The sequence below is a fragment of the Periplaneta americana genome, chromosome 17 (genome assembly GCF_040183065.1).
Source record: "Periplaneta americana isolate PAMFEO1 chromosome 17, P.americana_PAMFEO1_priV1, whole genome shotgun sequence".
Classification (NCBI taxonomy): domain Eukaryota; kingdom Metazoa; phylum Arthropoda; class Insecta; order Blattodea; family Blattidae; genus Periplaneta; species Periplaneta americana.
In genome coordinates this window covers 110415758-110438614 of record NC_091133.1, presented here as the reverse complement: position 1 = coordinate 110438614, position 22857 = coordinate 110415758, and the positions used below count along the sequence as shown (strand labels likewise).

The 22857-nt window shown below is 35.9% G+C and overlaps 1 protein-coding gene across 1 annotated transcript; it reads right to left on the bottom strand.

Annotated features, from left to right (window-relative positions):
• Nucleotides 1-5694: 5694 nt before the first annotated feature.
• On the bottom strand, nucleotides 5695-22554 carry eEF2 (eukaryotic translation elongation factor 2). Its single transcript, XM_069817267.1, has 18 exons — nucleotides 22417-22554; nucleotides 21599-21813; nucleotides 19173-19366; nucleotides 17449-17657; nucleotides 15746-15870; nucleotides 13670-13778; nucleotides 13449-13562; nucleotides 13221-13367; nucleotides 13012-13113; nucleotides 12525-12663; nucleotides 12218-12385; nucleotides 10761-10870; nucleotides 9920-10099; nucleotides 9307-9516; nucleotides 9039-9221; nucleotides 8827-8959; nucleotides 7595-7719; nucleotides 5695-6122 (listed from the first exon to the last, which is right to left on the bottom strand). The coding sequence occupies exons 1-18, from the start codon at nucleotides 22417-22419 to the stop codon at nucleotides 6054-6056; spliced, it is 2535 nt and encodes an 844-aa protein (XP_069673368.1). The 5' UTR covers nucleotides 22420-22554; the 3' UTR covers nucleotides 5695-6053.
• Between the last annotated feature and the right edge of the window lie 303 nt (nucleotides 22555-22857).

Here is a 22857-nt window from a genome sequence, read left to right as displayed (position 1 = left end):
GGTTCATCTTTGCTGTTGTACCAGTGATAATATTACTGTCCTTCCGAGTCAGTATGTTGCATCTGTTTCTGCTAACTTCTCTGTAAAGGCTAGTGGCTGGACTGTCTTAGCTATTTCCTGAAAACATTTGCTGCTTGGAATTGTACTTCTACGTAATACAGTAAACCCTCGTTAATACTAACAATGTTTCCAGTCCTGGCTCAAATTCAGTGATTTTAATTTTTTTTATTTGGTTAATACGAAGTTCTGTTTATACGAACTTCGAACGAATTTTCGGTCCCCAGATTTTTATACATACACTTTACAGTTTATTGTATGGGAATTCTCTTCACTTGCTCTCATAGTAAAGCTTCAAATGTCCTTCTAGAACACACATAATGTGTATTGCTCTATTTATCATGGGAACCAGAGTAGTAGCTCAACTCTTCTGCGTGTCTTCTCTCGAAGATGTCGTTGAGTGCTACAGTGATTTAATAATTGTTAGTTTCTCACGGCCAGTGTTCGGGTTAACACCTCAATACAAGCAACAACATGAATGAAAGAAGGATAAAATCTATCGATATCAAAACTAAAGTTAACATTTTGAATGAAGTGTCTCACAGTACTATGACAAAAACTCAAATTGCAAAACATTTTCAAATTTCAAATTCTACTCCTTTGAACGTAATAAAATACAAAGTAAAATTGATGCTGCTGCAGGGAAAATTAAGCAAATTCATGAAGCAAAAATCAAGTGGAATCTGAGGTTCTTGAATGTTTTAACAATATGAGGGCAATATAAGTAAGTTAGAAGTGATTTAAATTAAATTCATTGTGGTAATCATCATCATATCCCTCACGTATTAGACCCTACAGGATCTGTTACGGTCTCATGCCAGCGCTTGCGTGGTCTTCCCAATTTCCTCTTTCCTCTTGGTACATAAGTAAGAATAAGTGGTAATAAAAGTGATAATTTTTATAAACTAGATAACCCCTATATCTTTTTTTTTTTATCCAATGCCACCAGGTTGTCTTTTCGACATTTCTGGTCTTCTCTCCTGGCCGTGGCTTAATTGTAACCCACTTCTGAGGTTGGGGCGCCTGGAAGGCGGAGTTACATTACTCCGATGATGTGATAGGATAGGATGATTATGATAATGTGGTGCCAGGAGAGGTCTTAAATCTAAACTTAACCTAAATTCCAGACCATGGACGAACACAGGAATAATCCCCTTTAAGGAAAAATTCCTGTGCTCTAACCGGGAATCGAACCTGGGACCTCATGAACTATAGCCAGAAGCTCTGACCACTAGACCATGAGGCTGGTCAGTTATTAGAAATATTATAAACAGAAAAACACAAGAATAGAAAAAACACGTTATGTCTTGTTTCAGTTTCATAAACCAGTCAAAAACATTCAGAATTTATGACAAAGTTCATAAAGTAATAAACTGACCCCTATATCTAGAAGAGGAATTTGGACCAACCAAGGAAAAGATGGAAAGAGGCCAGATATGGCAACTTCTCTAAACCGTTAAGTATTAATGATACATTCTTCTAATACAGTATTTAGAAAGGTTCACAGGTACGTAATTCGAAATTCATTATTATTAACTACAAACTATGAGAAAATGTTTTGAACCAGAAGAGTGATAGTGAATTCATTGTAACAAAAATCGATCAGAATTCGAATAAGAAGAACTTTGTTAATACGAACTGGCGATTTTTCAGTCCCTTGAGGTTCGTCTTAAGGAGGGTTTACTGTACAGTATTATACAATAGTTTAAAATAACTTAAAGAAAATGTGTTAAGTAACTGTCAGGTATTTTCCTACATTTCGATAACCCAGTGACATAATCAGTTGGACAGACAATACTGAATGTGATCTAACCTAGCATTGAAGAATGCTCTATCTTTGCTGAGAGAAAATTACAGTAAATAAAGGCACTTTTTTATATTTTTAAATAGAATATGGTATCGTCTACATTCAGTTTCGTCTCTATTTATTCTCCATCTTGCAATATGCTGTGATATTCTCCTTATGAAAGTGTATATGAAATAAAGAAAAAAATCGTACAGATTTATATCTGGAGATCGAAGTAATTAACTGTGTTAGGTGCTTCTGTCTGTCACTAAATTTAATGTAAAAGACCCCCTGAAACAATTCGGGCAAAATTAAAAATATTTGAAGTACCTAATCCTATTCCCTGAAGAACTACATGGAAAAACAAACTTTGTGTATCTGTTCAAATGGAGTGTTCTGGCCCGATTTTAATATTTTTATTAGGGACAGGAAGACAAAATATTCACAAAACTTTCTTTACATGGAAGAATTCTGTTAAATCACATATTATTGAAACAAAAATTATGTTTTTAACAAGTTTCGAGAAGTAGGCTACTATTGAAGGGGTATTTCCTTCTTTGTAATAAAATTTTCTTAGCTTTTTTAGTGCGTATAGTTTTGTACACACACATAACCATTTAAATTAAACCTAGTCCAATCTGAGAAAATGATTAAGTGCAGATCAACAGTGCCATCGATAATATTCTGTAAAACCAAGTTACAGAAATTCACAAGACATGTCATCTTGTAGTTTTAATTTCTGGACTACAGCCACTTTGTACGATTTCAAATATAACAATTTAGAAGCACTATGCACTTAACTTTTTGAAATACCTGCTCCCTGTGAGGCATGGCAGAGACTAATTTGAAGAACGCTTGAATGATTGTCCAATTTCGTCTAGTTTTTCTTCCATTAGAACAAGTTTTTTTTGGTTAGGAATTCTGTTATTTATTGATCCTGTTTCCCTACTACATCTCAGAATAAGATTGTTTACAATATTTCTTTATGGAACCTGAATGCCAGGAAATTTCTTTGCAAATTACCTACACACTTCCCACAAGACTCTGTTTTCAGGAATGCAACAATTTTCTGTTGTGTTAACTGTTGGGGCGACATTTCAATAAATTTATTTTAATTCACATGCTGTTACTAACACAAGGAATAATGTGAGAGACACTTGCACATTAAGAGTGGTTTAAAGTGTTCACTTGCTGTAAGGCCAGCATAAATTGAGGTGGTGTTGAACACTGATCTCGGCCTTGAGTGGAATTTATTTGCTTGGTGAATCTCAAATGGTACAGCTGCACTGACCTTGCTGGGATGCTCTGTACTAATCCAATATTATAGAACCACAGTGAAGGTGCTGCACTACAAACCAAAGGTCAAGAGTTTGAATCCTAGTTCATGGGTGAAATGCTCTGGATAATGCAACATGAATGACCTATAATCAAAATAGCTTAACAAAAGAATGTGAGTGGCAATTCGAAGCAGGTATAAGGAGGATGTTGTTTCGAACTTCCTGGCAGTTTCTGGTGTATTTTTAAACTCCGAAATATATAAGATATAAACTATTTTTACTTCACATCTACATCCATACCTTTGATTACTGAAACTGAATTTTTTATCACTAGTCTTGGCTGGCATTGAATGCATCTTTTCCCTCATTTGTCCCAGTGCTTCAGTGGCTGACCATGATATCTTTGGAAAATATTGAAATGCAAGAGGTCAAATGACTTCATTGTCAAACGCCTGGCATTAGAAAACATTTTTTTTATAAGATGGCACTTACGAGGCAGTGAAAGAAATAGGTTATTTAATAAATGTGTGTTAACAAGATACAGTAAAACCCAGTTTTGATGTTGCCTATGGACTTGAATAAAATAGGAATTTACACAAATCCAAATTGCCCTCTATGCAACAAAGAAGAAGAAATGACTGAAGATCATCTCATAACCTGTGAAGTTCTACCTGATGGATCCACCACAGAGAAATATTGGAGAGCAAGAATGCTAATGGCTTCGTTGCCAAAGCCTGGCATTAGATAACATGTTCCCTATGGTCTTGGTTTGTTATTTTGTTCTCGCGAGTTGTGTGGATCCTGCTACCAAGTTCTTTTTGTTAGTTTATGCTGTTTATTCATCGTTACAACTTACAATGGCGAGTAAATGAAAGAAATTAACTATGGGACAGAAAGTGACAATAATAAAGGATGTTGAGGCTAATCCTCAAATAAGACTTTCGCATATGATATGCAGCATTGTTTGCAAACTACCTCATTATGAGGAATAATGAAGAAATAAATTTTCAACGCAGTTTCATTGTGGTTCAGGGTTAACCAAACGGAAAAAATTCGTGCCTATTTGAAAATATGAAATTCATTGTAAATATTATTGATGTATAACACAAGTTAGTACTAGTTATTCCAGCCATTTCTTCTCATTTTACGTAAATCCCAATTAAAAAAAAAAAATAATCCCAGAGATTCGTTGAAAAGGGTGCTACAGTACATGTTCAATTTGTTCTAAACTTCGGGTAATTGAAAATCAATACCTGGCAATTTTTTTTTTAATATTTGTAACATCTTTCAAGATGTCTTGTCTTACCATTCTTCTGTAAGTATATAATATCGTCTCGAGTATCTTTCAGTTTTAAAGAAATGTTAACTTTCATTTTAAATGTTTCCAATATCACATTTATATTGTATTCAGGACCCTTGTGTCACTAAAATTCTTTAAGCTGATGTCTTTAATGAATAAAATAAAAATAGAGAAAAAGATAGTTTGGACTTACCCCATAGTTATCTTCATGAACATGAGAACAGTCCATGTGAGGTCGTTGCTAACAGCCAAATGCAATCACATGGATGTAGCCATCTGTAAAGACTTCCAATGAGAATACCATTTCCACCATTTTGTTCACGTGGTTCAACCATTGGAGCAGAGTTCTTGTACCTTTGCAACCCACTTTTGCCTTTTTCACTTACAAATAAACACTATTCAGATCACAAACTGGAACTGCAATTCATCTAATCTGCCATGACCAGACAGAGCTTTGATGATAAATGTCACACTTCTTGTCAGTTCTCATTATCACGTATTAAGCCTGGTGGCCTGTTAGTCTCCATTTCAGCAGATGCCCCAAAGATCTTGTTCCTAAGGGCAGTAATTTAGTGCTTGGCATGGTATCCTCCTCCTAGGCATCTTGAGTATACAAGATTTCCATTTGTCTATGATTTTGAATTTTCTCCAAAATTGGGTCAATATTTAATTCTTTCCAAAATATCCCAATTTTTCTCCTTTTTTACCTAGTTCGTCATGTTTAAGTCCACAAAATGGCTGCTTCTACGAACTTTCCAGTAGTGTTGTATTCAATTTTAATATGCAAAATAAATTACTGTACTAAACCTTCTATCATTGACGCCCAATATGTAATAGTCATCTTTTCCATGTAAAAATCACTTTTCAATTTATACGAAATTATTGCGATAATCTTATAATTAGCAATAAAACGCGAAATACACATCACGATTTCTTTTTTTCGAAATTCTCTCTAAAAACAGAATATCGAGAATACACAAGCACTCAAGTCAACAGCTCACACACGTTACAACTGTGAAGTGCAAGAATGGTTTTCACTAAAAGCATAAACTGTGTGCGAGATGTGTGTTAAAAAACCCAGTTTTTATGTAAACATCTTCACTGGTCTACATACGATTTGAAACTCTCCGGCTTTAGTCATTTTGTAATGGCACACTATCCTGTATCAGTACAACAAATTGGGAAGGAGAGGATGTACAAGGGGAAGTAGAACTCTTGTGAAGTTCAACAAAAAGGAACTGAGGAAGGATCACGCAATAAATTTAATGCAAACATATCGGTCATCATTTTTATTCTGTTACCCTTTTACAGATGCAGCCATATTGCATGCACCCTCTTCAAATAAAGCCAGTGGTGTAGATGTTCAAACAACAACAAAGCAGGTATGACGTGGTCAAGTGACCAGTACTGGTCATGTAACCAGTACATACAATATATTCTTTTTATGGGTATCACATATTGTGATTGTGTGGATTCTACTCGAACCACATTAAAACGTAAGTTTTGTCCCCTTCTCGTACCCCCCTCTTCCTTGGAGAAGTTTACTCTGTTCCGTCTTGAGTAAATTTATAATCTTTAATTTGTTTTGTAATTGATTAAATACTTTGTACACCTCACCTAACTTCATAATCATTTACAATTTATCCAAGTATTGAGTAAGATCTGGGAGACCTTCTTTCAGCCCCTTCCTCTTGCGAGTTTCCTGTAGAAAAAGGAAAAATGTGATTGAAAATTGTTTTACATTGCTACTTGCTGCAATATAGATACCCCATTTAAAAATCAGAATTACAACTAAATCTATTGTAAGAAACCTTCGAATTACAACCTGTCTGACTCCCATCTTTTTAAGAATTTCTCAGGATGCTTCTTGCAATGATTTTGTATATTTAAATTAGACTATTTTTTTTTTGTCGTATATGAATCAATGAATTTTAAGTTTCAGCAAAATAATAAATTAATGGAGAAAATTTAATGTGTCCTATTTCGAGAAATGTTTCATAATGTCGCAACTTAGTCTCTAATGACAGCTTTAACTTTTTACAATTTAGAAATATGATAATCTTCTCTAGTATGAATTCTTGGTTCTAAAATTACACCTACACCATGAAGTAGAAAGACTAACACCAATGTTTATATTGATCCTTAAGAATTATACTGGAGATTAATCCAGTGTTGTAACTATGGAATGGATTTCTAGGTGTTAAAAGAAATTTAGGACTTCATAAAATCCAATTCAAGGCTTTTAGTTTATACAAAATCACAATAATTTTAGAAAATATTCCATTTAAGTGAAATTTATGTACAAAGAACTGGTGCTGACAATAAGTGCTACTGAATTGAAGACTCAAATGTATCAGCGAAAAAAACCGATTGGTCAGGTTCATTTTGCATAAAGGGGTGGATTGACGCAAAAACTAATTTGTTACCTCTTGCCTAACAGAACAATCACCCCTCATTATGCTGGGATGGACTTTTTCAAACAAACTTCGGTCGTGGGAAATTAGGTAAAATCTTCTACCTCACCTTCTAAGACCAATATGGAATGAACTTGCCAGACCAGTGTATGCAAGATATATTTTTATTTCATTTAAAAATTATTTTTGGTAATTTTTTATATTTTTAGTATCAGTACATTTTAAATATACGTAAAATACTAAAAAGGCATTTTCAGGAATGATCATAGCTTTTAGGAGTTTCAGGTCCAATAGAATCTTAATATGAGGAATCCTGTGTACATGAAACCGGTATCTGAATAACTTTCTGTACGTCTAGGACATAGCAAACAAAATAGGTACAGAACTAGAAATTCGTTCCCTAGTTATAACTTTGCCAGAAGTGACTGGATCCAAAGAATATGTTGTTGCATGCAACTTACAAAAACTTCATTGAGCTAATTCAGATTAGGCCCCCCCCCCCCTACAATGCCACCAGGTTGTCATTCATCATTTCTGGTCTCTCCTGGCAATGGCTTATTTGTAACTAATTCCGACTAATTTATAAGAACATTCTAGTGTTTGGGGTAATATTTTGCAGCAATTCATTAAGTAGCTTCCTCAGTTGGCCGTTCTTAAGTTCATCAAATTACTCAGAACAGGTCTGTGAATTAGAACAATCATCAGCAGAAGCTTGTTATCGTCTACACAAACAGTTACTTCGACTTTCAAGTAAGCTTACCTGTACAACACCGAAAGGTTTGGTGCCTGCGTCCATTGGATCACCAGGCAGGACCTGCCAGTGGTCGAATACGCACTGTGGGAATGCTTGTCCGCCAGTATTGCTGCGCAAATCTGCTGTGAATCCTGTCAACACACAATACACATGACAAGTTTATTTTGATGAAAATTACCAAAAACGAGCTGTACAACGAAAAATAAAATGTTACGTGCATGTATATTACTGGTAGTACAAATGCATCCAATAAGAATTAAAATATTACAGTAAACATAGCATAATATACATATTTATACTGATTTATTACTGCAGTAATATTTATATTCTTTAAATTGTACGCAATTTTCACTATAGTACAATCAATTTGAACCAAAGCCAGTTTTCTTAAATACATATATTTGTTGTATACATCTCATTCCTATCTTCATAAGGTTCGTTCCAACAACAGTCTGGAACCGTCTGTAACCATCGTGAGCATGCGCAGTACAGAAAAAGCGTTCCAACACAATCCGAACCAGTCCTGAACCGGGAACATGTACTGCAGTCGGGCATTCCAACAAGCTTTTGACACAGGTTTGGAACGATCAGAAACGCGGATTGAGGCATGTATGGAAGAGTATGTAAGACGCACATGCGCATAAGCTCATCAACATCTCCTGGATACTCAAGAAAGACATGATCGACTGTTCACATCAATGAGGTTAAAGATGAAAAGTAACAGTACAGACGAATAACAGAACTAGATATTTAATTTAAATTTTCGCCAAAAATAAACAGAATGGAAATTATTTGGGTATTGAAATAGTTAATTACAATTTCAACATGCAGCTTTAATTAAAAGTATAATAAATAACGTACATTCATCAATAATTAAAAAAAGAAATATTTTTAGACCAGAGTCCCCAGTATACGACATTGAATTGACGGAATTCTTGCCTTCCATATTTTTTGTAATCTTTTTATAGAAAATGATCGAAATTCTATTTTCTACAATTAGAATTAGCTGCAAAACTATAATAATAAGCATCCCATTCTTGGCAAAGATGATCACAGTTACAGCATCTCTGGATTTAGTACATTAACGATCCGCGAAAGTGTTCCAACAGTGTCCAATCCAGTTTCAACCCCACAGCAGATGCTCAACTAGCGCATGCGCATAAAATGGTACAGGAACCGTACATGAACTGATCCATGAACCGCTTGTTGGAACAAACCTCTAAGAAACAGGCACTTACCAAATGACTCATTGACAGGAAGATACGCCTTAACTACAAACATAGGTGTTCCAGCTATTTGCATTTCTTCAAATACATGGCCTCGTCTTCTGTTCAGCACACCATAGATACCTCCAACAGCAACTTCTGGGCACTACAAACACAAAAACGCATTGTACAACACTATTTTTATGCAAGTTACATCTCACTGCAGCAACTGTAAGAAAGATTACCTGGATCTCGCACAAGTACACTGGCTCCATGAGTCGTGGCTGGGCAGTGAGCACACAAGCATACAAGCAGCGACGGGTTGTAGGAATGATCTGTCCACCTCCTCTGTGAATGGCGTCCGTGTGCAATGTTACATCATAGATATTGAACCTCACAGCTCGCATGTTCTCTTCTGACAGTACTCCCTGCAAGTATCAGAATGAGCTTTATTTTTCTTAAATATTTTCTCGAATGACAAATGATTGAATGGCAACAATAAATTCTAGTTACCTCTTTAGTGGCCCACTGGAATCCAGCCACAACGGAATCCTTAATTTCATTCAAGTACTGAACTCCCTTTGTGCAATCGAGGAGGAGGTTGGGGCCTGTGCCGTCAGGTCCAAAAGCCCAGATCTTACGAGCTTCGGTGACATCGTACTCGTATTTCTCTCCCAAGTAGCGGGCACGTGCCTTGAACTCATCACGTGGGTTCACATCTCCCTGCAAAAAAGCACAGATAGTTCAGAATATTGCAGAGTAAACTTCTTCTAACACGAAAGTTAACAAGAGTCAACTGTATCCTTTACTATCGGCACACCAAGCAGCATCAGTGCTGAGTGGTGCTTCCTAGCAGGATAAATTCATCTTCCCCAAAACTAATCTGGCACTTGACACACTCCATTGGGAGTGGAAGCGTGGCGTATCGGGGATAAAGATCATTCAAAAAGGAGAAAACAGAATTACATTAAAATTACTTTTTCTTTTTCTTCCAATTTCTACTCTGTAACTGGAAGTAAATATCTGTTTCTGATCAGTAATATGAAAGTTGAAATCGAAGATTACCTCAAATGTCGAATGAAATGATAGCTACGTTAATTAAAATTTAACGAGAAACTATACTTACACTGTCAATATCTTCAGCTAAACCATCAGGCATGGGCTGTGCTTTCATGAAAAGACGATTGTGTTTGTTCGGCGATTTAGACAGACACATCTGGTCAGATTCTTCTGATACAGTTTCACGGTACGATACAACAGGGTCAGACTTCTTCAGAGGAATGCAAGCATGATCTTCTTCCAAATCCTGTGACGAAAGAAAGGGTAATAGTGAACATTAAAATACATTACGAATTTCAATTCAATGTACACTAGGAATACTGTAAGAAACTTAATTTTCTAAGACTAAAACAAAGTTACATTTTAAAATCTCCTTTCTCATTTGATAAATATAGAAGAAATCGAGAATCTACAAAGTTTTCGAGCACTAATTTAATTCTCTAAAATACAAAATCCCTACACTTTACAATTTTAACTCGAATACCAGTGAACTTATTCCACTATCCTGCCAAAATGCACTGTAAAAGTATTGCATGTACAAACTACTGTTATGTTGTCTAAAAGCTTCTTCAGTTGACCGTTCAAGATCTTCAAGGTAAAGTCAGAACAGGTCTGTGAATACGAACAATCATCATCAAAAGCTCTGTTGTCTCCAAATTGCTTCTGTAGGCTTACATTCTATTTTTCAGTCACACTTTCGAGCACCTGTACTTTCACAAATGTATTTACTACACTTGTTTTAATAATGCTTTTAACTGGATGAATTTAGTTTGCAAAATCCAACTGCAAACTTGGTGATTAGCATGAACTTGATAAATAAAAGAATAGCTAACTAATGGGATAAGGTTCCTGGACATCATACTTTGAAACATGCATATAACACTAGCTTCTAGAACAGATTCACTCACCTTCAAGCAAATTTCCAAGTGCAATTCTCCAGCTCCAGCAATGATGTGTTCTCCAGATTCTTCAATGATACATTGCACCATAGGATCAGACTTGGCCAAGCGCTTCAGACCTGAAAACGAATTTACATTAGAGCATGTATTGCCTGCTACTCACGAGAAAAAAAAGCAGGGGGGAGTGTACTACTGATACAAATGTTTGCATTACGTGACGCAATAGAAATGCTGTCCATTAAAAAATATGCAGACTATCAGCTGCTGGCCATTAATTTTATGCTTAGAAAGTGAGATGGTAAGCTAATAATTAGAATTCGTACTAGATTAAGCAATAATTAAGAGTTGCTTTATTAAAATAATTAAAAAAAAAAACTATCTTCACTAGTCTCCTCGTAATAATCAATATCTTTCATTACATTATCACAAAAATGTATCCATCATTTTCGGCACACCAGAAAACATTAAATCCGTCTTTGGTGCTTCCTATGTGGATTATCTTACTATACCCCAACAATGAAAACTGGCACTTTCACACACTACATACAATGGTGAAAGCGTGGCGAGTGGGGAAATCTATCCAACTCTAGTAAACAATTTATAATATTATGAAATAGTACATTTTAAATGGTGAAAAAAATTCAAATATCTTGGAGCAACAGTAACAAATATAAATGACACTCGGGAGGAAATTAAACGCAGAATAAATATGGGAAATGCGTGTTATTATTCGGTTGAGAAGCTTTTATCTAGTCTGCTGTCAAAAAATCTGAAAGTTAGAATTTATAAAACAGTTATATTACTGGTTGTTCTGTATGGTTGTGAAACTTGGACTCTCACTCAGAGATTGAACATAGGTTAAGGATGTTTGAGAATAAGGTGCTTAGGAAAATATTTGGGGCTAAGCGGGATGAAGTTACAGGAGAATGGAGAAAGTTACACAAGGCAGAACTGCATGCATTGTATTCTTCACCTGACATAATTAGGAACATTAAATCCAGACGTTTGAGACGGGCAGGGCATGTAGCACGTATGGGCGAATCAAGAAATGCATATAGAGTGTTAGTTGGGAGACCAGAGGGAAAAAGACCTTTGGGGAGGCCAAGACGTAGATAGGAGGATAATATTAAAATGGATTTGAGGGAGGTGGGATATGATGATAGACATTGGATTAATCTTGCACAGGATAGGGACCTATGGCGGGCTTATGTGAGGGCAGCAATGAATCTTCAGGTTCCTTAAAAGCCATTTGTAAGTAAGTAAGTAAGTACATTTTAAATTAACACTTTGTAAAATGTTCTTAGGAAAGATTACATGAATTTCATAGTTTTAGATGCCTTCTTACAAATAAAGCAACATTTCATGTGTATTTTCCAATATGACAATGATGTAACATCGGCAATACAAAACAATTTATCACATACTAGAATATTTCTATTTTCTTTCCAAAGAATAGGCCTACATACCTTCCACCAGTTTGGGCAGGTCAGCAGGATTCTTAGGTTCCACAGCTACTCGCACTACAGGAGACACACTGAACTTCATCACACGCATGTTGTGAGCGTCCTTGAAAGTTGTGATGGTGCCAGTTTTCACCAGAAACTGGTCCACACCAACCAGTCCACAGATGTTACCTATAATCAAAATCACCTAGTAAGAACAGTTCCTGAAACATACATATTGTGCAAAATCAATCCGAGAACTAATTGAAATGCTTTTAAAATGACACACTTCAACAAGAAAAGCGATATTTCCGTACTGAAAAGAACATACCACTAGGAACGTCTTCAATAGCCTCTACATAACGTCCCATCATCAGAATAGTACGCTGAATTGCCTTTTCATATAGATCTTCCTTCTTGCCTGGGACATAATTGGGACCCATGATACGAGCCTTCATTCCAGTTGCGACCTACAAAATATCCATTTACTTAAGCAGATGAAGTCTATGATCGCTATACAAAAAATGAGCAAAGTGCTTTCAGTAATAAACTTAACACTTATAACATGGAAAACATTTCTACTTGGTTTACTTTTAAAATTTTCCTTTTGCATTTTGTCTGTTCCCCTATTCAGGCTACACATGTAATAATCATTGTAACCAAAACCAAAGAACATTTTTCTTTCCCATAGGGAAAAACAGTGTTGCCATAAAAAAGGCAAGACGTCAAGCATTACCTATGGGCACACATGTAACCATCAAATTAGAGTACTATTATATTTATCAAATACTGGGCTAGTATTTTATATCACTACTCACCTTTCCAGAGAACACACGTCCAAAGGCATAGAAACGTCCTTTATCAGATGTCGGTACCATTTTTGAGATGTACATCATAAGAGGAGCATTAGGATCACAATTCTACGAGAAAAAGACACCAAATTAAAAGTTCGAAATAACGAGTGCAACTATATAGATACTGTACCCGAAACACATGAAGTGAAATGTCAAATTTATACTGTATTTACCTTTACTCCTATGGCTGCCTCATCATCGTGGGGTCCTTCATACAACATTTCCATTCTGTATTTCTGGGCTACAACAGGCGATGGTAGATGAATGGCAATCATTTGAAGAAGGGCTTCTCCAGCCGGCAGCCAGGTCCTCATCACAACCTATAGCAAAATTCAAATTAAGAAATCTTGACCTTCAGGTTCATTTATATACAACAAGGTTTTTGTGTGATTGATCTTCACCTTGAGAAGAGCTTTGCCGTCCTTGTCCTTGTCCTCAGCCTTCAGTTCAATGTTCAACTTCTGTAAGAGACTTGCAGCTTCGTCCTTTTTGTAGTTCATGATGCAGTCGAACACCTACATAAAGAATAATTAAATAATTAAGTCAAGACTAATTCTTTCCTAATTGTTTATCATACTTCAAAACATTAACAGCATTTAAAAAATCAACATCTTTCAATTACCTTGTAGATAGGATCCAACACGTACATACAGAAGGAACGTCTGTTGTCATCTTCTTTCTGCTTGGACCACTTCTTAGTCTTAGGGTTGAAGAAGTTTTCTCCCCAAAGCCTGAAAAATAAAAAAATCTATGCTTCATTTTGTAAAAGAATGTCCAATTTGAGTAACTGACACACACACACCTACATAAAATGTACACAAAGCCAACTGTCGCATACAGTAGTGTGCAAATTAATGTGAACACAGAAATACAAATTGCTCATAGTTATTACCCTCCGGAAACAAATTTTAGTATCGAATATGTCTTTCTTTTACTTTAATGAGTTCTTTCACACGGTTCGACATAGTCTGACAAGTTTTTCACACATTTCCTTCACCTCACTGTCTTTGAATCAAACTTTTATCAAACTTGAAATTATGCATTCCCTGCACCAGAAAATGAGTCTCGTATGAAAAAAATTACATTTTTCCATTCGTCTTCCGACAAATTTCCGTATTTCTTTGCCCATACCAGTCATTTTTTCATTGTAACACTGATCGAGAGTGGTTTCTTTTGGGATTGGATTGCTTTTTGACCAGATTCAAGAAGTCTACAATGAACCGTAGAATAATACATGAATGTCTGCATAGACTAATTCTGCTCATAAGTCGAAACTAGTTAGTCTTGGATCTTCTTTCGATTTTGTCACTAAAATTGAGTCATCCCTCTTGTACCATATTTGTCTTTATGATGAGAAATACTGCCAGATTCGTTACATATCTATAAGAATTTTGTTGACAGCCTAAACTGACTTCACATTCTGTGGCTATATTCTGGAGTCATAGAAGTATGTTTACTAAGGGCCGATTGTATAAACCATTTAATCTTAGATCAGAGGTTAAATTGATCCTCGTTCTAGCTGAACTTGGAATTTTGTGTTGTATAAAGTCTAATCTGAGATTAATTTGTCTTAAACTAAAGTCAACTTTGACTGAAGAAATTTCTCCGATTAAGTTATATGATCCAAGTTCAGTTATTTCTTTTCTGTTTGAAATATACGAATGACAGATTGTGCAAATAAAATATCCATTATTATTAATATTAATAGATATGTTAGGTACATTTATATATATTTCTTTCAATTTCTTGCCTTAATACACAAACATTCTTATATTTTATAAGGCTCTATCGTGTTCAGCAGTATCAAATAACATAACCTATAATTACATTATGTTTATAACAACCAATGGATATGATAGATACATTCATAAATGTTCAATTAACTGTATTACTAAACGAAAATTGTCATTTTATAAAGCTTTATTATGTTTAGCAGTATCAAACACCATAACATGATAACAACTTGGAGAACAGTCAACCTTCTTCTTATTGTCCGCCATTATTTACACTGCACAAAAAACCAGTGTCTCCAACAGAGTGTAATACGGAAAGTCGCCAAAAAGTAGTTGTGAAGTCGCTAGATTTCTCATTATCAACAAAGAAAGATTAAATTTTGTCACTATGGGATGCCAAAAAGGTCACTAAATCCCTATTTAAGCAATATAAAAGTTAAAAGAAATTGTTGTTGAAAAAGAGTTAAAATCGCTAGATTGGCAACACTGAACAAACCTGTATAACATGGTCCGCGCATCACTTATTTCACCTGTTTATGCGATGTTGCCAAATCCTTTTCACGTGAACTTAGATTGCATTTGAACCAAGGTAATTTGATCGCAGAAAAGTTTTATACAATAGAAGAAGTGTCTGAACTCGGTTCACTTTTCGATCTTCGATCAAAGTTGATCTTTAGTCAGGGAGTTTTATACAATTGGGTCTAAGAGTTACAATCTTACTTCTCTTTTTTGGAGTAATATCCACGATGAAAGAAACTAGATACAATTTCCTTCAAATATTCACTACGAAACCATAAAAAATTAAGTTTTGAAAAAGATATGTACACACATTAATTCGCACATTACTGTACATCCATTTACACAATTTTTAAGTTAAATAACACAAGCAGCACTCTGAACATGTTATAAAAATAGCAATAAAATACTTGTATTTATTGAAGAGGACTTGTGAAGTAAAACCTTACCTCTTCATAAGCTTGACAACATCAATCTTGAACTTCTCAGCATACATTTCGGCAAACTGTTTGAGAGTGAAAGCCCAGCCATGCAGGCCAGACCCGAAACCCACACTACCCTTACTGGGATCCACCTGTACAAAGAACAAATGAAGTGGCTTATGAGCAAGATAAAATGGTATCTATGTTGCCACTTTCACATAACATGGCCACAAATAATACTCAAGTTTCATTAAAATCAGACTACATTGTTAAACTCAAGACAAACTGTACCATTTCATACAAGCAACAATATAAGTCAATTTAAATTTATTTGGCTGCAAAAGGGTATCTGTCGGATACAGGGGGAGAGCCATTAATCCTTCCCATTGAAGACTTTAAGGAACCAACCTGGACAAATACCCAATGACCCATCCCTACCTTTCCGTGGTGCAGCTGTTAGTAAGCATAATTTTACAAGCTGAAGTAAAGGGAGGGGCTACTCATCAATTAGCACTGGTCAGCTTGATGAGTTAATGACTGAATTTGGTATAATTTTCCTCTATTCAATACCTAATTCCCTCTTTACCCTTTCCTATCCAGTCCTCTGACTAAACTCTTACTTTCTTCGACCCTAACGGCATTAGAGCATTCGAGGCCTAGGGGTTCATTTCCCTTTCCTTCCTCCTCTTTCTACTTTTCTGTTCCTAGTGCTGACCTGCTATGGCACTAAAATCGTCCTCCAGTGGCTTAAGGAGGGAAAGCTGGTGATCAACAAGATTTCCCAGCTAGGTCCAGTGGACCTGTCGACCAACAGCAGGTGTGGTCCTCCAGACATTCTGGGGGTTGTGTGTGAATGAAGTAGCCACCAAAACGTTAAAATATGGTGTTCACTTAAATCGGCTACAACTTGCCATTTTCAGTGGCTGGCCATGATAATATCTTTGAAAAATATTGGAGTGCAGGAGGTCAAATGACATTGTCAAATGCCTGGCATTAGAAAACAACAACAAATTTATTTATGGCACTTACAGCAAATTCAATGAAGCATACAAATAATACTTTAGAACGTAAGGACCTATAATCTTTTCGCTGTAAGAAAAATCCTAATGCAAACAAAAGCATACCCATGATTGGCTTCCAGTCAGAACACTCACCTGACACAGGAAAATGTAGTTCCATATTTGGAAATCATAACCTTGTATTATTTGAAAATAAAAATAGAATTCTAGTTGTTAAATAAAATGAAACATGTAGCTTCATATGTAAAACGCTATGTAAAACAAAAACTACTTTTACATTTTATTTACTTTGAAAGGGAGTGAATACTAAGAGTAATATTGATGCAGTCTGTTCTTGTAACAAACTGGTGCCACTTGAGCTTGTTCACATAAGCAAATGGCAGTATGGCTTCTGTATCCTGTGTGTGTGTGTGTGGTTACTAAACATAAGAGTGGAAACCCTCTCCAAAGCAGAGAGAAACAAATAGTGTTCAATATATAAGTTAAGCGACTTGAATTCAAATGATTATAAAGTAACAATTTCCTAAGCAAACAAATGCATAGTAATGAGGTTAGGCCTACTTCGACGAGTAATAGAAAATTAACATGAAAAACAATCTACAGGATCACTTATTGAGAATTGGTGGTGCCAAGCTGCAGCCAATCAAGCCTCACTTCAGTCACGTGCCATTATTCACTGTATTATTATTACAGGGAAGAGATTATACTTACCCGCACTTCTCCCATGGGACCTGAGTCGTCACTGTATGTGGCAATTATCACGTTGACGTTTTCTACAATACGCTGGAAAGTCTGGTACAGTTCCTCAGCCTCGAGTTGCAGTTCCAACAAAGCACGGTCCATCTTGTTCATGAACAACACTGGCTTGATTCGCTCAGCAATAGCCTGACGCAAAACTGTTTCCGTCTGCACGCACACACCTGCCAAAGAAGATCAATATAATATCCACATCAGATTATCAACATTTGCATGAAAAACAGAACTCTCAGTTTAAAATAAGCCGTAGTTCCAGGGTCCTCTATATGTAATGTAAAAAGGTAAAGGTATCCCCGTAACATGCCATGAAGGCACTTGGGGGGCATGGAGGTAGAGCCCCATGCTTTCCATGACCTCGGCACTAGAATGAGGTGGTGTGGTCGGCACCACGCTCTGACTGCCTTTTACCCCCGGGAAAGACCCGGTACTCAATTTTATAGAAGGCTGAGTGAACCTTGGGGCCGTTCTGAAAGTTTGGCAACGAGAAAAAATCCTGTCACCACCTGGGATCGAACCCCGGACCTTCCAGTCCGTAGCCAGCTGCCTCTATATGTAATGTATCAAACTTAATCTGGTGCATAAAACATTATGTCAAACCTAACCTACCAACTTGAAGGAGATTCAACGACAAAAAATAAAACTGACAGATCAAACTGGAAACCTGGGAGGGAGACAAAATCATAAGCAAAGAAAGAAAGGAATGGATAACATATCTACCTACATTTATGCCAAAGAAAAGACCTCATTATTTAATAGGTGACAAGGGTCAAGAATCGAACTGAAGCCACGACCAAAGTATTGATAAGACTTGAACTGGGATAAAATCACTATGCCACAAGCACTTTATCAAAAGAACTAAATGGACGAGTATCAAGTTTACTGAAGCACTAACCACGGGATTGCTAGACATGTAGCTGCCTTCATCTTTACTAGCACAACTGGACATAAAGATAGAGGTCCTGTGATAGCTTATCGATGAGACTGCATTACTCTCCTTCCATATGCACTGTCACCACTGTCTCAGTATGCGACAAGCAAGCCTGCCAACATACTGCAGTGTGACACGTTTATGTGCTGGAAGTGTGCATGAACTTCTGATACAACTAAACTTTTTAAAAGCTCACTATCTACAAACTATTAATTCTAAGTGTAATTCAATGATCCAAGGAATGTTATTTTCACATGTTCATTGACATGGAAGCGGGCTTTCACCTGGAAAACACTGTTCTGCTTCCTTTCCATCAGAGTGACATCTGCCATAAAGATTTGAGAATGGAACAAATTTTGCCTTTATTCTTTTCAGTTTATGAGAACATGATACTGTACATGCAATAAATATATTAGATGGCGCTTACAATCAAACTTCCTTATATGATGTAAGCCTAAAAACAAGCACCCAGTGCCAGAATTGAATCCACGTACCGCTTCAAAGGCAATCATGACAGCCACAGTACTGCCAAGAATTAATGTTATGTGTAATTTAAATTTACAATTATTTAATACATTTTCCTACCATCTGTAGCAATTCAAACTGTTACAATAAAGCACTGCAATGATCTATTACACAAACTTAACATAAGTAGTTATAACATATGTTTGTGGTTTTGGGGAAGTAGTAGCAACACGCCTAATGATAAAACATTTAGCTCTATACAGTATTAATTAAACAATGTATTTACCTGAAACACAGTCTACAACTACCAGCGCTCCATCAGTCACACGAAGGGCAGCTGTCACCTCACTTGAGAAATCCACGTGGCCAGGAGAGTCGATCAAGTTGATCAAGAAACCCTTTTCACCCTTATCACGCTGGTCTGGGTTCGTGATGAAAACCAAATCTTTGTCTTCCAGTTCAAAGAACATGGAGATGGCCCTGGAAGGAATTCATTAAACATTTTCAGTTTTCTAGTTGAAACACAGAACAGACATTCCCAACACAGTTTTAAGCATGCATTCCAAGAAATTCGATTCAGAAGATCATTTTGCAAGTGCACGACTTTAGGATCAGCATGAGAGATAGAATGAAAATAAACATGTAAAGTAATTCATAAACATATAGACGTACTGAACAAGTAACTTCTCTGATTCAATTTAATGTTCAGTTTTAAAATAAACTGAAAGGAAGGTAAAACATGCACCTAATAGTTTGAAACTTGCGTAACTTGATTTGGATTGCTGAACTTCAGAAGTAAGGGTCTAACATACGTTGGAGAGAAATTCGACTTTATGCAAAAACTGACCATATGTATTACGTGAAGAATTAAAATATTAGGTAGCCTCATACATGTTACTAAGTTAGGTTTCGTAAGATTTTAACGATTTTATTTACTTGGGCAATGCAATTTCCAGAATACGATTATTATTGCATACTGTGAGCATTTAACAGTCGTTAATAATACAAATAATATAAAATGGAGGTGATAAAGGTTGAGATTGCAGTTCTTCTAAAGCATTACTATATACCGTAATTTAAATGTTTAATTAATTTAAACGTAATTTGTGAGAAATTTAACTTAAAAACCTAATTAAAAGTTACAGAACCAATTATTTTTATTCATATAAAACCCTAAAATATTTACTCTTTTCCAGATATAGTTAAACAAGTTTTCCTTCCTCATTTAAAACTTTAAATATACTGGAAGTCATGGATAACATAAGTAATATAATCACAACTGTACACGAAGTGCTAGTGAATTATTAAATTTTTTTGGTTAAACAAGCGTTGAGAGACTTCCACCGATTTTGGAAGACACTGATCCATTTAGGTTAATTTCAATTAAGAAACACGCCAAACGAATTATCTTTGCACCAAAAACGGATGCTCCCTGGACCAAATTATCGTATTTTATAAATTTTATAATTATTTGAATGCAACAGAAGTCGGAGGAAGCCCCTCAACGCTCGTTTCACCAAATCAGTAATTATAACGAGTGTGCGTGTTGCAACCTCGCAATGTATATCTGTTTTTCTCGGGGGGAAATTTCAATATACGGATACCTCACTAACAACAATTTCTTAAAATACTAAAAGGAGCATATTTGTCTATGTTTGTAGAATACGCATCATGCATTTTTCAGTGCCAATTTATTTTCTGTGCACCAGGTTGGAATTTTGGATAAGAGGTAAAGGAATATATCCATGTTCTGAAATTTATCCGAAATATTTACTGAGGTTTCCATATATCCCTGAATAAATTGGATAAATTTCAGAACGCGGATTTCTTCCTTTCCATCTTTCTTCCAAATTCCAACCTTGTGAACACAAAAATTGGCACTGAAAGTACCTTTTCGTAAGCATGATGATGCGCATTTGACAAATCTGCTCTTTTTAGTATTTCAAGATATAATTGTCAGTGAAGAATCCGTATACTGAAATTTTCCCAATATTTCACTATCGAAGAAAAAGTTTAACCACTAACTATGAACGTTCAGTACTCGACTGGACTGTTCAATCTTGTGGCCTTCGTTAAACTGAGAAATGATTTTTAGCAAGATAAAAAAAAAAAAGCAGATTCATTATTAATTTTACTTGACATTTATCATAAACACACCATACTTTCATTATGGAAGTCAAATAGGGCAGAATTTAGGAGGATGTTGCTTTCCTCATCTTTACTACCACAAACGGACATAAAGATAGAGGTCCTGTGGTAGCATAAAGATGGGAATGCATTACTCTCCTTCCATATGCACAGTCACCACTATCCTAGTATGCGACAAGCAAGCCTGCCAACATACTGCAGTATGACACGTTTATGTGCTGGAAGGATTAATTAATAACAAAAGATAGTAATGCTAGCTAAACCACTTACAAATTATGATTGTTAGTATCCGAATCGAATTACATCTAGGCCTACAATAAACATTCTCACTGCAGCAAACATTACAGATACAATTACGCAGCGAGAATAGGTATTCAATGTTCAGTACACCACCGCCATTTCATAGCAACACCATATTGTATTTTCCCTGGACCAAGGGTACAATATGGCGTCACTACCAAGTGGCGGTGATGTGCTGGACATTACTCAGATTACACACAATATGTATTGTTCTTTAGGAATGTTGTGATGTGCCTGATCAGTTCTTGTTCCAGTTGTACTTACGTGGACTTGATTGTGATGCAGCGTTCCTGCTCATCCTTTCGTGTGTCTGTGAAGCGCGTCTCTCCAGCCTTAGCGCTGGCAATGATTCCAGCCTTGGACACCAGGGAGTCGGTCAGTGTCGACTTGCCGTGATCGACATGGGCGATCACAGACATATTACGGATATTTCTCTTTTTATCCATCATTACACGGATTTCATCTACAGTGAAGTTCACCTGCAAACACAATGTGCATAAGCACATAATCAAAGCGTTGTAACATATGGTTCCCACGTGTTCTAAAATGGTACCTACTGCATATTCGAGGTTACACGAATATTTAAACAAGACCCGGTAATAGATCATAATACACAAAAAAAATTCACTTACCATCTTCGAAAATTATACTATATTACTAAAAATTCGATAAAACCATCATTATTAGTCATAGTATACTAATTTAACATCTTTCACGATTCTGAAACAGTGCCAATTCCCATGTGGTAGGACATGGGCCACAAACTTGTATCTGAATCAGACGAAGAACTTTTCGTACAATCGCTTACGCTATGCAGTTTAATGTTCTTTAATTACCACGTAGCCTATCAGTTCATATTACAACAAACCATATTTTGTTTTAAATTATATGCAATCCCTGCTAAATAAAGAGTATCGGCTGATTAACTGACATTTCCTAGCTTGCAAGCTGTTGTGCAACCTGTTCTTTATGTCCGGAAAGCATTGTAATTAACGTATAATATTCACAACAAATTTAAAATATGTGTTTATTAACAACAGTTCTTCAAGATTAATTAAAAATAACTGAATTATAGCACTTACCATTTTGGATGTTAGCTGATTCCGGATACAAAGTCAATATTCTGTACGCCAACAATGGCGGACTCCCTGCGAAAGGACGAATGCCACGAATTGAAGAACGTCAACGAGACCTCTTTCTCTTTTAAAGAGAGAGCAGTTTGGTAGCGTTTCTGAGCGCTAACGCGATCGTTTCGGGAACTATTATTGCAACATTACCTGAAATACAGTCTCACAAGATTATGCATCGTATTTGAAATATATTTGAGACCGAGTGGAATTCTTTTTACCTGGGGATTTTCTTCCATTTATTCAATTTCATTGTCGTAAGAAGATTGCTTTTAATACCCATGCAATTATTAAAAAACTTCGAATATTAATTCAATATTGTCGGCAGGTAATTTAAAATTCTCATAAACTAAATATCAATATACCGTAGCACGATTATAACATAATAATAATATG

Coding starts and splice junctions, on each gene's coding strand:
- eEF2 (XM_069817267.1), bottom strand. Junction 13,368..13,448: donor ACGGCAAAGCTCTTCTCAAG/GTGAAGATCAAT, acceptor ATTTTGCTATAG/GTTGTGATGAGGACCTGGCT. Junction 10,871..12,217: donor CCTGCCCAAACTGGTGGAAG/GTATGTAGGCCT, acceptor ATTCGTTTTCAG/GTCTGAAGCGCTTGGCCAAG.